Source organism: Mucor mucedo (genome assembly GCF_025094135.1).
Source record: "Mucor mucedo strain NRRL 3635 chromosome Unknown EV154scaffold_50, whole genome shotgun sequence".
Classification (NCBI taxonomy): domain Eukaryota; kingdom Fungi; phylum Mucoromycota; class Mucoromycetes; order Mucorales; family Mucoraceae; genus Mucor; species Mucor mucedo.
In genome coordinates, this window is record NW_026252334.1 from 186,327 (window position 1) to 201,385 (window position 15,059).

General features: G+C 37.2%; 9 protein-coding genes across 9 annotated transcripts; 6 read left to right on the plus strand and 3 right to left on the minus strand.

Annotated features, from left to right (window-relative positions):
* Positions 1-89: 89 nt before the first annotated feature.
* Positions 90-1,044, plus strand: EV154DRAFT_243368 (uncharacterized protein). The gene has a single exon (XM_051594560.1). The coding sequence runs from the start codon at positions 422-424 to the stop codon at positions 992-994; it is 573 nt and encodes a 190-aa protein (XP_051457258.1). The 5' UTR covers positions 90-421; the 3' UTR covers positions 995-1,044.
* EV154DRAFT_444042 (phosphatidylinositol 3 and 4-kinase-domain-containing protein) lies at positions 991-3,408 on the plus strand (the record flags this gene model as incomplete). The annotated part of the gene is made up of 3 exons (XM_051597043.1): positions 991-1,699; positions 1,756-2,509; positions 2,611-3,408. Coding segments are annotated over exons 1-3 (2,163 nt in total), but the record flags the coding sequence as incomplete, so codon positions are not given.
* Positions 3,409-5,003: 1,595 nt separating this feature from the next.
* Positions 5,004-5,527, minus strand: EV154DRAFT_421460 (uncharacterized protein; the record flags this gene model as incomplete). The annotated part of the gene is made up of 3 exons (XM_051596021.1): positions 5,004-5,209; positions 5,269-5,357; positions 5,445-5,527. 3 exons carry the CDS (start codon positions 5,525-5,527, stop codon positions 5,004-5,006), a joined length of 378 nt encoding a protein of 125 aa, XP_051457260.1.
* A 154-nt stretch (positions 5,528-5,681) lies between these two features.
* On the plus strand, positions 5,682-6,604 carry EV154DRAFT_563978 (uncharacterized protein; the record flags this gene model as incomplete). Its single annotated transcript, XM_051605811.1, has 5 exons — positions 5,682-5,762; positions 5,821-6,015; positions 6,096-6,209; positions 6,272-6,336; positions 6,391-6,604. 5 exons carry the CDS (start codon positions 5,682-5,684, stop codon positions 6,602-6,604), a joined length of 669 nt encoding a protein of 222 aa, XP_051457261.1.
* A 44-nt stretch (positions 6,605-6,648) lies between these two features.
* On the minus strand, positions 6,649-8,187 carry EV154DRAFT_243151 (uncharacterized protein). Its single transcript, XM_051594558.1, has 4 exons — positions 7,890-8,187; positions 7,664-7,821; positions 7,460-7,600; positions 6,649-7,401 (listed from the first exon to the last, which is right to left on the minus strand). The coding sequence occupies exons 1-4, from the start codon at positions 8,065-8,067 to the stop codon at positions 6,742-6,744; spliced, it is 1,137 nt and encodes a 378-aa protein (XP_051457262.1). The 5' UTR covers positions 8,068-8,187; the 3' UTR covers positions 6,649-6,741.
* A 1,294-nt stretch (positions 8,188-9,481) lies between these two features.
* Positions 9,482-9,755, minus strand: EV154DRAFT_510378 (uncharacterized protein; the record flags this gene model as incomplete). Its single annotated transcript, XM_051601699.1, has 1 exon — positions 9,482-9,755. A coding segment is annotated over exon 1 (239 nt), but the record flags the coding sequence as incomplete, so codon positions are not given.
* Positions 9,756-10,394: 639 nt separating this feature from the next.
* Positions 10,395-10,760, plus strand: EV154DRAFT_510388 (uncharacterized protein). Its single transcript, XM_051601700.1, has 2 exons — positions 10,395-10,653; positions 10,740-10,760. The coding sequence occupies exons 1-2, from the start codon at positions 10,415-10,417 to the stop codon at positions 10,753-10,755; spliced, it is 255 nt and encodes an 84-aa protein (XP_051457264.1). The 5' UTR covers positions 10,395-10,414; the 3' UTR covers positions 10,756-10,760.
* Positions 10,761-10,976: 216 nt separating this feature from the next.
* Positions 10,977-12,211, plus strand: EV154DRAFT_510391 (uncharacterized protein; the record flags this gene model as incomplete). The annotated part of the gene is given in 5 exon segments (XM_051601701.1): positions 10,977-11,024; positions 11,093-11,280; positions 11,295-11,774; positions 11,786-12,119; positions 12,174-12,211. Coding segments are annotated over 2 exon segments (477 nt in total), but the record flags the coding sequence as incomplete, so codon positions are not given.
* A 1,320-nt stretch (positions 12,212-13,531) lies between these two features.
* Positions 13,532-14,786, plus strand: EV154DRAFT_543952 (uncharacterized protein; the record flags this gene model as incomplete). Its single annotated transcript, XM_051604574.1, has 6 exons — positions 13,532-13,852; positions 13,887-13,945; positions 13,999-14,139; positions 14,200-14,497; positions 14,559-14,695; positions 14,771-14,786. 5 exons carry the CDS (start codon positions 13,532-13,534, stop codon positions 14,688-14,690), a joined length of 951 nt encoding a protein of 316 aa, XP_051457266.1. The 3' UTR covers positions 14,691-14,695; positions 14,771-14,786.
* Positions 14,787-15,059: the final 273 nt, after the last annotated feature.

Genomic DNA, 15,059 nt, shown 5'->3' on the forward strand with positions numbered 1-15,059 from the left:
AAACAGTATATATATATCAACCTTGCTCGAAATTGTTTTCATTTTTATCAATCTCCAACAAGGTTGAAAAGAACTGAGAAAGAGCTTGCTGATGTTGGTGGATATGTTCCTTCATTTTCAGACTATGGAAAGTTGGGTTAATACACACAAACAAACAAATAACCCAAATCACGACATCACCATATTTCTGCAGACTCTCTTCGAAAGACTTCTATTGCATGTGCATTTGCTTCTACCGTATGCTTCAACGATACTTTGGATATAGCATCTATTTCATGATATTTTAAAGCTCAGTAACTCGTCCTTCCATTTTATTTACCTTGATTCTGTTGGTCTATTGGATCCATTTTGAAGGAAAAGAAAAAAAAAAAAAAAGTTTTTTTTTCGTACTGCTTTTTTTTCTCCCCTAGCGCCCAAATTCATGAGTGAGAATGACAACACTCTAATATATACCCCAATGACGATTACAAGGACCTTGTCAAGACCACCTTCCTACGTAGTTAACGATGCCATGCTTTTAGATGCTGAGCGAGAACAAGCCCATTTAGAGATTCTCCATGAGTTGGGTGAATATTACCACCAACGAGAACAAGGGTTCCTCAAGGTTCTCTTGTGCCGTTCCAGTGACACCAACTACAGAGACGCATGTCAGTCCTGTTTACTAAGCCAATTCCAGGGCGTCTTGATGGCGTTTTGGATCACCGTCCTGATATGCCTAGGTGCATTGTCTGTGTTTACTCATTTACCTCAGGGCGCTCAAGCATTGTGGATCCCGCTTGCACTCTACATGATCCTTGCTTTCTTCCTATTTAAACAAAGGCATAAACGTGCGATACGCATTGATCAATTGGAACGACAAGTCTTGGCTGAACGCACTCGACGAAGATTAAATCTTTTACCAACAGGTCATTTCTTTGAGATTCAATACGATAACAAGGATCATACCCATCCTTATCGTACCTTGTTAAAACCACCACCTATTTATACGCATTAATTTTTTTTTTTATTGTTGTTCGTCATCATAATAAACAAATAAGTAAAAAAAAAACTAAAAATACATTTATTGTTCTTTTCCTCTCTTCTTTAAATGTTTAAAAGTCAACAAGCAACGACCTATAGTCGTATTGAACAACATGACGATGATGAGGATACACCGCAAGAGTTATTACAACATCACTCTAATTCCGTACTCGTAGCCAACCATCATGGAGAATGTAATGTTGTCCCACTTCTTTCTCAGACATTCCACACCGCTCAATCCCCACCTCATTCACCACGAGCATCATTCTCTGCCATACCAGACGCCACGCGTCGTTTCTTTCAAACTAAGCTACCCATCGTCTTTCGTAAAGACATGGCTTCCACAGCTTCTTTCGCTTCTTTGCCAGCTGTCATCATTGCCGATCTTCAAAACGGTAATCTACCCATTATGGACGATGCAGAGTCAACCATTGGCGATCAAGGCTGGACTATTGTCCACCGTCGTCGTTTCCGTGGTAAACATGGTATTGGAGAAACTCGTCATCCTGCCAATATCCAGTCGCCTGTCAATAATGCCATCCTGGATGAAGAAATCGATCCTTCCGACCAAGTCACTTGTTCGGTCTTTGTAAAATGCGAAGAACAACAAGTACAGCCTCAATATACCATGACCATGTCACCACTGTATGACAACCAAAAGCCCGACACGGATGAGCGGGTAATTGGAAGACGGGAACGAGACTCACCTTTTGCATATTAACTTTTTTTTATAAGGTATTCTATGATCCTATACCCGAAACAGAAGAGAAATTCAACGATATTGTACATACTGTACGTACAGCTATCGACAGTAATATGCAGCCCACACGTATTAGTCAAGGTTCAAGTGGTTCTTATTTTTGCCGTAATAGTTCCGGAAAGATTGTGGGTGTTTTCAAGCCAAAGAATGAGGAACCTTACGGTCGTCTCAACCCAAAATGGACTAAATGGATCCATCGTCATTTATTTCCATGTTTTTTTGGTCGTTCCTGCCTGATCCCCAACTTGGGTTATCTCTCCGAAGCCGCAGCATCCTCCATCGACCGTAGACTGGGTACACACGTGGTACCCTATACAGACGTCATTCACCTGTCATCCTCTTCCTTTCATTATGATTATTTAGATAGACGTTCCACCAACGGATTACCTCCCAAAATCGGTAGTTTTCAATGCTTCTTGACAGATTATAAAGATGCTACTGTTTTCTTTCGAGATCATCCATTTCCCACTTTCACAGATCCTCATTCTTCGCATTATGATGAGAACAATCGAAAATCCGTGTGGGGTGGATGTTTAGGAGGACATGAAGATCTGTATCATCAAGACAATGAAGAACAGCAACACCACTATCCACCGAAGAGAGCGAATGGCACGGCAACAGGAACAACAACGACGGATACATCGTTCAAATGGACTTTCGAACTTCAAAATCAATTTAGAAGAGAGTTTGAGCAATTGATCATCTTGGACTATCTTATCCGTAACACAGGTAAATAAGGTACTGTCCCCAGTGGCAATTTCTTTCTTTTAAAAATAGAAAGTTGCATGTCAAAATGATATGAAAAAGGGTTATTTATAAATATTTTATAGATCGTGGGTTGGATAATTGGATGGTTAAATATTGCCCTCCCAAAGAAGTGGATGGAACAATGCAAGCAGGACATATTCATGTAGCTGCCATTGATAACGGGCTGGCTTTCCCTTATAAACATCCCGATCAATGGCGTTCTTATCCGTATGGCTGGATGGCCATGCCCGATGCACTTGTTAACCGTCCCTTCACCGAAGCCACGCGTCGACAATTTTTGGAGGTTCTTTCTGATCCACTCTGGTGGCGAGAAACCGTACGAGAAATGCGATCTCTTTTTGAAATGGATGACGATTTTGATGAAAAAATGTTTCAAAAACAAATGGCTGTGTTGAAAGGCCAAGGTTATAATATCTTGCGTACATTAAAGGACCCCTCTGCAGGTCCTGTGGATCTGGTAGGGATGCAAAGGGTCGTGATCAACCAAGAGGAAATCCTGATCGAATACGATCTTAAAAAATTAGCCAGTCGTGATTTACATTCGCCACAAACTACGGTGCGTAGTCCCACTTTGGCTCTGGATATCACAGATGCTCTACCTAAAAATAGAAGATTAAGAACACAACGATCCACCTCGTTTGATGTGAGTTCCACTATGAGTTCTCCATTTTTGGACGATGATGATGAGGAAGAACTAGATCAACGTGTGCAACAATTACACAAACTACAGAAGCAACAAAAACAACAAAAACGCTGGCAAGATAAGATCAAAAATGGTCTTTCCATGGATTTAGGTGGGCGTGGTTTATTCGGACAAAAAAACAAGACAAAACGTACTTCCAATCGATACCGTGCTTTTGATAGTGACGGCGATTTATCCGATGAAGAAGAAGAAGAGGAAGAAGAAGAACCCAAGTTAAAAAGGGTCACCGTCATTATTGAAACCATACAGCTCGTGAAAAGTAGAACCTATTTCACTTGCTGTTAAACACATTAAAAAAAAAACATAAATTATTATTGGGATTCAAAAACAATGGATTTTTCAAGCTCTTTCTGTCGTTGCCATTCAACTAATAGTTCGTATTTTTGTCGTTTAGAGGCTTCTACGTATTGAAGTACCTCAAGTAATCTCTCTCTAGCCTTTTTCATGTTCGGCTATAAATATAATTTATCAGTGTTTAATGCATCTCATGTATAAATCAGTGATGTACCTGGAATATGTGTACACCATACATGGTAGTCACAATCAGTTCATCCAATCCGTCTCGGTTGAGATCCAGATGCGTCATGCGATAAATAGGATATGCAAATTGTCTACGCCATAACACCGTATAAACCTGTGTACCCGCCACTTTTTTTTATTGCGCGTGTTAATTGTGTGCTTGTATATGCATGCATTTCTCTTTTCTTTACCTTGTTTATAAATCAAGACTTGTCTACCATAAGTTCCAATCAAAATCTCCTTTTCTCCATCCCAATCCACATCCATTACATGCGAACACAGAACACTATCAAAGTTGCCAGACAATGGAAGCGTTCGACTGGTGGATAATCCATCGGTTTGGATCGACCTATAAACAATGGCTTGTTCAATAGCACAGGTCACAACCAAGTGCAGTTCATCATCTGGATGACTGGACGTCCTTGGTTGAAATACCAAGACAGATGTAATTGGACTAAAGATTCGAATCGCATGGGATTTAATTTCTTTGCCGTCTACAAACAAAGGGGGGGGGGGGGGATAAGAGATAGATAAAGGTATACACAAAGAAAACCACTTACGTTTATTATAAAATGCAAGAAATAATTCCCCATTTTGTCCGCCTGCACAAATCACTCTTTTTCCATTGGGTTGATCGAATAAATGCATGAATAAAATCCTGGGTGTAAATTTTTTTTGGTTAGTTTACATGAATATATAAATGCCGATTTTTTCTTTTCTTTTTGATTTACTTTGTGCGATGGTTGGATATGCCTCCCATCAATGGAAAAAACGTGGAAGATGGTAACTCTATGAATTGGCCCGTTTCAGAACTCTATAATTATAATTTAAAATTCGTCTAATGATGGTAATGGTGTGATCTATACTTACTTGTACGTATAAATGAATGATGCCATCCATCGAAGTTAATAAAAATGCCGTTTGTAACCTATCCTCATGCTGAATTCTTATTTATAAACCATGTCAGTTTTTTGTTTCCTCTTTTTTCATCTTTTTACACATATATATATATAGGACTACTTTACTGCACGTGGGATATTTGCATAGGAGCGTCCATCAAGGGTATAATCTGACTGGAATCGCCAATCGCAAATAAAGCTTGTTCCAAAAAGGGTTTTGTATTCGTGTGATTTCCGTAAATACGTAAGCTATAAGCTAATTCTTCACTTTCCTCGTCCACTTTCTATACCCAGTTAAATATATTTAGATATGGCCCTATTCCTCCTCCTCCGTCTAATATACCTCGGCTACAGCTAAAGCAACAAGTAACTTGATTTTGTCCTGGTTTTCTTCTACAGCATCAATGGCAATCACTTCGGATTTACCTGCTTCTAATCCCAACGTAATGCAAAGACAGTTCCAGTAACCGTCTCGAGATATAAATGCCGTGAGTTCAGAAGAAGAAGCTGCGATAAAATGACGAACTGGTTTTGATAACGCTAAAATAATAAATGCACGTTGAGTTTTTCATTATTTACAGTAAGAAAAAATAAATTACGTTGGGTATAATCAGGTACAGGTGCTTCTGGTAACTTTTCAAAACGTGTAGAAGGAAATTCATCAGGTCGGTCCATGTAGGTCAATAATCTCGAATCTAACGTCACAAGACCAAATATATTCCTAAGAAGGCGTTTAGTAAGAAAACTCGGCATGAAAAAAAAAAGGGGTACCTACGTTCTTTCATAACCGTAACGTGCATAATGTGTCTCACGAAATAAGGGATCATCGTCAGTTAAGGCCAAATCGCTAAACGACATGATTTAAATACAGATAAAAACATAGTTTTTGTGCGCCTCTCGCATAGTTTTTGTTCTTTGCAGCGGAGATAAGCTTTTTTTTTTTTTTTTTTTTTTTCAAATAAAAAAGGGTCTCTGTAAGTAAAATATCATTGTTTTCTCATTTATAGTATCCATGTCGCGTTCATCTATAAAAGTGCTGCTCACTTGTCTAGCTATTGCATGGGCATTGGTTTTTGTGCAAGCAACTGAGGAGGTGAAAAAAATTACTGATGAAATAAATACGGCCCTGAAACTGACCCTACCCACTTTAGACGAAATTGACCATCTATCATCAAAAAGACGGCGAGTATATTAAACGGGGAGACATCGTTGGACTTCCTGGTGTACCCACCTACATCCCCTCCGATAACGAAATTGTTCATTTTAATGCTGCAAAAGACCCATTTTATCAAATCAAGGTCAAAGATGAGCGTACAGGCAACGTCTTTTTATCATCAGTCAAAATGGTAAAGTACGTTTTTCATTTATTTATTGTTGCCAACAAAAAAGAATTTTTATGATAAAAGACTAATAATTGGGGTCATAGTGTCAAATGGTAGGAAGCGAATGGCACGATGAAATTACTTTACATTTGGATGAAAGCAATCACTTTTATTACCTTTCCTATTACCCAGAATCCAATTATTGTGTGTCCTCGAAGGTAAGCTCGAAACAAAAAGCGCGAAAGAAGTCTTATAAATATGTATTAATATATATATATAGTCTGATATCACAACACAACCTTTCAACACAACTGTCAACGTAGTGACTCCTGTCACCGGGCCCAAGTAAGGAAATTGGGATAAGCATGTAGAAGGGGAGCGCACTAACCAATTGCATAGGCCTTTGCTCGGTAATTTTATGTCTAAACAATCACCACCCAAGACCAAGAAGGCTACAGTTTCCATTAACGATGAAATCCCTGAAAACAAGGAGATCGAAGAAAAGACATTTTTCCAAAAGTATTGGTATATGATTATCGGTGGCGCTTTCTTGTTGATGAGCATGGTTGCTACCGAACCTCCCCCAGCTGGTGCCCCTCCTGCTAGAAGCTAAACGAGTATCTGCATTATATTCACAATAAAGTTAATCCATGAAAAATCATATTTATTTTTGGTATAAATCAGCCTTCTTCCCCCAAACCCTCTGAACTGTTGTGTTGTATATGTAGTCCATATTTTCAAAATATTATTTTACAGATCGAATTTCTTGGTCCTTTTATCCAATAGATCACCCAATTCATCCTCTGATTCATCCTCTGATTCATCATCGCTAGTTGAATCCAGATTCACAGTTTGTCGATCTGGCTTCTTTTGCGCTTTATCCTTTCCCCTACCCATGGTCTCTCCTCTATCCACGGCCTTCCCTTTATCTTTTGTCTTTCGTGGAATAGGTTCTTCTTCAGGCCATAGCGGTTCTTCCTTCACTGTAACTAACGATTCTTCCTCCGTGGCACCGGTTGGCTCTTGTTTCACGTTAGGCGATAACTTTCTAGTCTCTCGTGATGATGATGCCTCTTTTCGAACAAGTCCTTGCAACGAGGACGTTTCCGTTTTGACAGTTGAAAAGGCCTCATTTTTTATTTGTTTCTTTGAACCACGCTTTGTCTTTTGTATCTTTACAGGCATGTCTTCTTCGTCGGTATCATCTCTGGTTCGTTTTTTTAAGTAGTCGATTTCGCTAATAAGTTCTGCGATTTTTTCTTTTTTGGCATTCAACACTTTGGTAAAATTAGAAAACATGGTGAACCGGTATTCGATGGATTCGGTTTTCATGGCTTGAAGAGCTGATTTTAAATCATCGTTTAAGGACTTCATATCATCATGACGCAAGGTCAATGCTTCCTCAGTTTCCTGCATGATAAATTAATAAGAAAAATAAAAAAAAATAGAATGTGATTATTCCATTTACATTAGACTTCACAGAAGCTGTCGCACAATTCTTAAACCATGATGTCAGTAAGTCCTGATTCTTTTCGCCAGGAAGCTTTTCCATGGTGAAAGAACCTGCGACTCCATAAATGATATCGAAATAATGGATTCGTAATTTCATCTATATCATCATCTAAAAAGTTGAAGAGGCATGATTTTTTTGCCACTAATTTTTCTTTCTTACCTCGAGTTGACCATTTTCACACTTGATATAGGCCCATTGAATTTGATGATTCTTGATCCACTTGGAACCTCGTAAACTAAGTGCTAATACCTTACTACGAGTTTTTTGTACCAAACAATTACTTGGTTTAAACTTTTCAATTAACAAGTCTCGAGTAACTACATTTTTTTTTTGAAAGATAGTGAGTCTTTATCCTTCTTTTTTTTTTCTACTTTTAAACTGTTACTTGTGTGTTGCCAGTAATCCTCAAGGTTCGTCACGGTAATTAGACAATAATCTTCATTACTGGCTTGTTCTGTGTCTAAATCAATGGTCTTGTTAAACCATTCACATTGCACGTAAAATATATCGGCTTCTTTTTCTTCGTGATCAATGGCTTCGTAAAAATGATACAAATGAGTCATTTTATTGTTTGGAGGAGAACAAAAAAAAAAGTTGCTTTTTTCTTGCTTTTTACATGAATGTTTTCAGTCTCCGATTGACGCGTGAAAGTTAGGCTGGGATAAAGTAGTGAAGACGGGTATATTTGCCCTGTGTGACTGAAGAGTTTTGAATTTTGATCCTTTTCGGACTGAATCTTAAATAAATCATCGTTCTTTCTGTTATATTTTAGTTTGGGTTATTAAGCTTTTGTTGGATAAGCTTCGTTTAATCACTGTAATTTATAATTGAATATCTGTCTCTTATATCATCTGTATATCTTCATACGCGTGTTATTGTAGTCTCTTTCAATAGTATTGGATTTATTGTCATTGTTTCACTGCCAATTCTAATCCCGTATATTTTGTGTTTATTCTAACTCCTCTGAATAATCACCGTCAAAGATCCTGCCTATATTACTATAACATATCTGGGGGTTACTCAGACCTTTGGATCCTTCAGTGATTGGATATTGAATTTAAAAGTGACACTCAGCAGCCAATATATTTTTGATCCAAAGGCTGTTATTAAATACATCGACCAATAGTTTCTGAATCCAAAGGCTGCAGTTCAAAGTTCGACAGTTGCTGTTAACTTGGCATGAATGTAAGGACATATTCAGTACACCATCTTTATAATGGGTGGTTAATAAAATTCAGTGGAGCCGACCACAGTTATCGAACTTCAATAAGAAATTTGGCCAATGGGGTAATATTTGATATGATTTCTTTATGACAACAATGTTATATAAAAGGGCTCATTATATACTTTTCTTTCTATTAATTAATTTAACTGTTGAAAGTTATTCGACAATTGAATACAGTTCTGTCTCCTCATTTAAACAATGGGCTCTCTGAAATTAGCTGTATCAAGATAAAGACTTGTTGAATTTATTGCATCAATAAAAAAAAATCATGATAAAAAAAAACGGAGTCAAAAAGGAGACATAAACAAAAAAAAAACACAATCAAAAAAAACACAATCAAAATAAAACATAATCAAAAAAACATAATTAAATGTTATAGAACAATAAAATACATGTGCATGATATTTATTTTTAGAAAATGAACCGTTTTTAAAAATACCAAGAACCCGTTGGCTCTTTGGAAAAGTATTTAAGAAGTACGTTACTTAACGGAGGTAAGCATCCCTCCTTTCCACTTTTACATACTTTTTTTGTTTTGAATTGACTGACTTTTTGCTTATGAGCTTAAACGATACCTACAAAAACAAATCGGTGCATGAAATCATACAAATGATGAAGGAGCGAAAGAAAAGGGCCATTCAAGCAAAGGAGGAAGGCGAAGAAGAAAACAAAGAGGAGGATAACGAAGGAGAATACGAAGGTAAATTACATGTCTCAAAATTTAAAACTTTTTGGTGATGACACTTACCCCTTTTTTTTTTAGAATATGCTGAAGATCCTGGCCCGAGTACACCAGTTAAAAGAAGAAGGCAAAGCAGAAACAGAAAATACCAAGAACTTTTTGAGAAAAAATGGAGAAGGAAGCGGGAAGACTTCAAAAGAAATCTAAAGTTGTTGCTGGTGATGGCGCAAAGAAGTGTAAACGATGTACAGAGGCAGGCGTTTATAATGAGGAAATAGCTCATACCACGACTAGATCCCCATTGTGTCCTTTTCATCAGACTACGAAGCAAGAGGCAATAACTGCTGCATTAGAGACAAAAATCACTTCAACATTTACCAGAAAAATTGGGTTGGAGGCATCACTTACTTCCAATATGGATGAGGAAACAAAGACCATCTTTTGTGACAACGTTTTGACGCTCGTCAACTTTATGCGCGAGACTGCAATAAAATCAATGTTATTCGCAAATTCCTATATTTTAAAGCTATTACAAAAGAACAAGGCTGACGAAGACTGGGTGCTGCCAATGATATTTTTTTCTCCTGTATTTTTCAAATCCTGTCAGCAACTGGTTTGTGGGCGTAATATGAGCAGCAATAACACAATGTTTGATAAAGCCGATATAATTGAAAGTTTCAGACAGTACAAATTACTGTATCCGGGGGCTCACAAGTTTCTACCGATACTGGCGGAATATTTTACGGCAGTGCCCAATCTAGTTTAGCAACACAGAGCGCCACAATTTTCTCAAATCATGTAGTAGAAAGTTTTGAAAAAAGAATGAAGTCATATTTTATATTTTGTCTGGCCAACGTAAATGACCCACTGTGTTAATTACTTAATCATATACTTACATTATTATTGTATTTAGTTTAAGTTCACAAAACCGGAAAAAGTTGCTCTAGCGGAGTACTTGTTTAATAAATGTACAATGCTCAAAACACCTGTTTGGCCAACAAATATGGTGTCCTCTCCTGCACTCACGGAATACTTGCTGGCATTAATAATGATGTTCAAGGTTAGCAGCGTCCATACACCTTTGACGGTCTCTAAAATTTCTGAAAATCCCGGTATTGTCATTACAAGCTTGTTTAAAATCTTAAGAGCTACGGAAATGTCCAATGTGGCTCAAACTGTTGCTGCGGAGGAGCCTCAAGATTCTGTATCTTTACCTTGGGTTTACAATATGTTGAGCATAACCTGTGAAAATGAAGTTGAAGATATCAACAAAAGAAGACGGTCAGCTTTGGCAAGGAAGATTCGAAACGCTATTAATTCAACAACACCTGTTGCTTTAAGTAAACCATCATTCCTGTCTGAAGTGAACTTTAACAAAGTACAAGAAAACGTTGGAGCAACACGTCTGCAGTTAGCACAGTCAAGAATATACCTCTCCGATCCTGAAACCAGAGACCCAGATGTTATTATACCCGAAAGAAAAGATTGTTTTATACCAGAAAATTTCTCTATTCACCATTCCCGTAAAACGTTTTCCATGATGCCTCACTACGGACTGAAACGCCAATACGTAACAATTGATATTGCTACTTTAAAAATTCTTGTTAATAGATCTGACAATATCAAACGTATTGCAATTTATGATCAATCGCTGGATGCATATGCCCGAGATTCGACTTACTTCATGAGTCTATTTGATTTGAAAAAACTAGGACAATCTGGAAGGTAACGATTCTGTCTTATAATTTTGGTTCATATAAAAAAATAACATTTTATATTATTGCAGTGTCACTGAAATGCTTAATAGAAGAAAAGTCATGATGCGTAATATACTTTGTACGGACGGGCGTTCGGCTGACTTTTTGTTTACCAGACCTGCAGTTCCCAAGGACAATGAAGATATAAAGCTTGAAATGAACGATTTTGAAACATGGGAGATGCAAGACGTAGTCAGATTGTGGGGTGCTGATCCGGGTGTCACTGACATCTTTGTTGCGAGCGATGGAAATGGAAATGATGCGCATGAAATAAGGTCCATATCGACAGCGGAGTACTACGTTAAAGCTGGCTATAAAAAAAATCAGGTAACAATGAATTCGCTCAAGCAAGAAGAAGGGATTACTACAATTGAAACGAATATTCCAACCCATCGAACTTCAAAGCTATCAATCTTTGAACAACATTTACAATATTACTTCACCCATTTAGACACGCTATTACAATTCTATGATGGTCGATTTACGGATCTTCGTTTCTCTAATTACCGTGGTCAGCAAAGAATGGATAATGAACTTGTAAACATATTTTGTTCAGGCGGTAAAAAATATAATCCGGACAATAAAACCCATCCGCGCAGAAATAAGGCAGATTACAAGCAAAGGCGCCAAAAGAAAAAGAAAAAGAAGAATAAGAAAAAATTGACTTTGCAGGTGGGAAAAAGCTCACTATCGGCGCCAACAACAGCTTACACTACTGTATCTGTAACAACGAGCGGCCCTTCAACCGAGACTCAAAATCAGAAATGGAAGAAAGCTCCCTTCAAGAACGAGAAGAAAGTGCCTTTGATCGCCTTAGGAAATGCAGTATTTAACGTGACAATGAAAGGAAAGCAATCTGGTATGCTTCGTAGGTTAAGGAAAAAGATGGAAGAAGCAAGTGCAGATGAAAGGCTAATTCTGGTGTATACCGACGAGTACCTTACTTCACAGGTAAAATAATGAACGATTCGGATTGTTGTACTAGATATTAATACTTTAATTTAGATGTGTTCCAATCCTTCCTGCTTGCTGAAAACACTGGAAAATGTTCGAATCCCTGATGTCGGAAAGATCCACAATTTGTTGACTTGCAAAAGTTGTAACAAATTATGGAATAGAGATACCAATGCGGCTCGAAATATTTACTCTATTGCAAGTTTTATGCAAAAAAACAACAACTTACGTCCAAGTAGATTCCAAAGACCTGCAACAGACCCCCAATCATCCATATCGTAAACATATGTTGATAGTTCGGTAAGTCAATATATTTAATTCAAAAAAAAAAAAAAAAAAAAAATTGTAATATTTACGATTTATTCTCCCCCCAGACATGTCCCCCGTGTCGAATGAATTTCTTGACGAAGAAAATATATCCCATGCTTGTAATTTTGCACTGGAATAACTAAAATTCTCAAAGATATCCTCTTCCAAATACCTATATGATTCAATATTGGTTTATGCTACTACTAAACTGATAGACAATTGCCAAATTCAGAATGAAAATTGCTTGTATGTAGGTTAGAGATTACGTATTTGCAGATATTTCTAATAAAAGTAAAGGCCCAAACATTTTGGATAATTATATAAGCAATTAAATCTTGTTTATCAGTTTACAAATAAACACTTTTTTGATTAGATCATCATGACATAAACCAGTTCTTGTTTATTAGCCTATAAATAAGACTCGTTCACACACCTCTTTTTTTTTTAACTTTAACAGACTTATTTCTCTTTTTTAAAAAATACCTTGCAACTTTTGCGATATTTCGGCTGAGAGCAGTCTTTGCTGTATGATGGCGACCTCCTAGGTTGGGTTCTCAGGTTTTGGCCAGGATTGCTGTATGATGGCGACCTCCCAAGTCGGGTTCTCAGGGTTTGGCCGGGATTGCTGTAAGTCATATAATTTTTATGTCCAAAAAAACTATACGTGAGTCTAAAAAAGACGTAGAAAACCTTGAAGAAGATGTAAACCACTTCGGACAAGTGCACAAAAATCCCGCGAAAAAGCATCAAGATTCCCAAGTGGGATTTTTGTGCTTTTTCTAACCCCAAAGCTCCAACTACTATGGAAGCATTCGGAATAAGTTTTCTGGAAACTTTACGAATGGAGGTAGTTCGACATGTGAAACGTACAGCAAAAACGAACCTGTATTGCTTGCCTGTTGTTTATTTTATAAAAACAACAGGCGCCCGAATAAATTCGTGGACTCTGAGCACCAGCCTTGCCCAAAGGTTTGTGATTCCCTTATCTTATTTCAATCATAGTGCTCATACTTTCTTACATATAGGCTGCTGTTGTAATTACGGAGGGCATAAAAAAGTATCAGCTAGTTACTCCAAACTTTCAATCAGATGATCGACATATGCCCAAGCTTCGCAAATGTCATGTGGAAGTTCTAAATGACTTGGTAAACTTTGGGACTTCTTTTGCACTTAGTAATTCCCTTATTTCTGATATATACCATGCCCATGAACAAGATCAAGCCAACTATACCTCACTTCGTAAACACAATATATTCGATCATACCATCGCTCTCCTAAGACATAATGATGTCGAATCATTTGTTCAGAATATATGGGCATCGAAGATTGAAGGTTTAACGGATAAAGCAGTAGCTCTGTTAAATATCATACGATATACATGGATCTCGTTCCACCCTACACTCAAGAATGGTCCTCTCTTGGTACAAAACCATGAGAGGACTTATTTTTATTGAGAGTGTAATAAAATCTTTCCTTGCTGTCTCAAAGATCGTGGACTTTGTCGAATGTAAGTGGTAAAACAAAAGAATAAAAAAGAAAAACTTCTGGATACTAAAAAAATTCCCAGGTGTGAGACGCAATTCACCTCCGGAAAGTACCTTGACTATCGCAAATCTGACTATACCACTAATTCAGTCAAGTACAATGACGCTCTCGATTACTTCAAATTGTTTAATAACATGGAAGTCATTATTGTCGAAGCATCAAGGTAGTTTATAATCACAGATACGACTTATTGCGGCTCTAATTTGTTTCTTTTTTTGAATAGTGGGAAAATCCAAGAGAGCACAGTACACACCATTGAAGATTGTCTCAAGCTGTTGGTGTGTGGCATTTCATCCTTGAGAAAAGAAGCAATTTTAAACAAAAATTCTTCCATAGCGACTTTCAAGAAGCTTAAGGTTTTTGGTCTAAAATCCATCTTAAACCAAGTAGCTTTGTCTAAGCTGTACTTTAACAATGTCACAAGATGGAATTCTGTTGAAAAACGAATCGCCACACTTCCATCTTCCTGGGATAATATAATCATTCTTGTTAAATATTTAGAATTGATAGCCACCATTTTCGTACGTTTAAACCCCACCCAACCCTAAATAATTTCAATTTCTAATTTTTATCTACATGTAGGATGACATTTGCGATACTCATCATTTGCTACAAAAACTGATGGAAGAAAACTTAGGGCTGAATTCAGCCGATAGTCGCTCATTAAAATCTATGTTTGAGGAGCAAATAAATGTCAGGATGTCAAGTTTATGATGTAAGATAATGTTCAGCAATGAAGCTCTTTTACCATTATTCAAACTAACTGTACATGTTAAAATGTACTCTTTAGATAATTGACTTTTTTAGCGGACTAAACGAACTCTGCTGTTATGAAATAATTCATCCTTTTTATATTGCACAACTCTCCTGGTTTTTAATGATGAGTCAACCTTTTCTGGTTTTGATCTTACATTATGACTACGAGCACTTTGGCTGTCCCTTAGAGAAAAAGTACAATTTTTCCAAAATCCTTGCGCCATTTCATTAGAAAGGCCCCCTTTCTTGCACTAAGGAGAAACACGGTTTGATTGGTAGAGTTTGATGTCAGTAATACTTTTTCTTCAGAATCCTCATTATTCAATC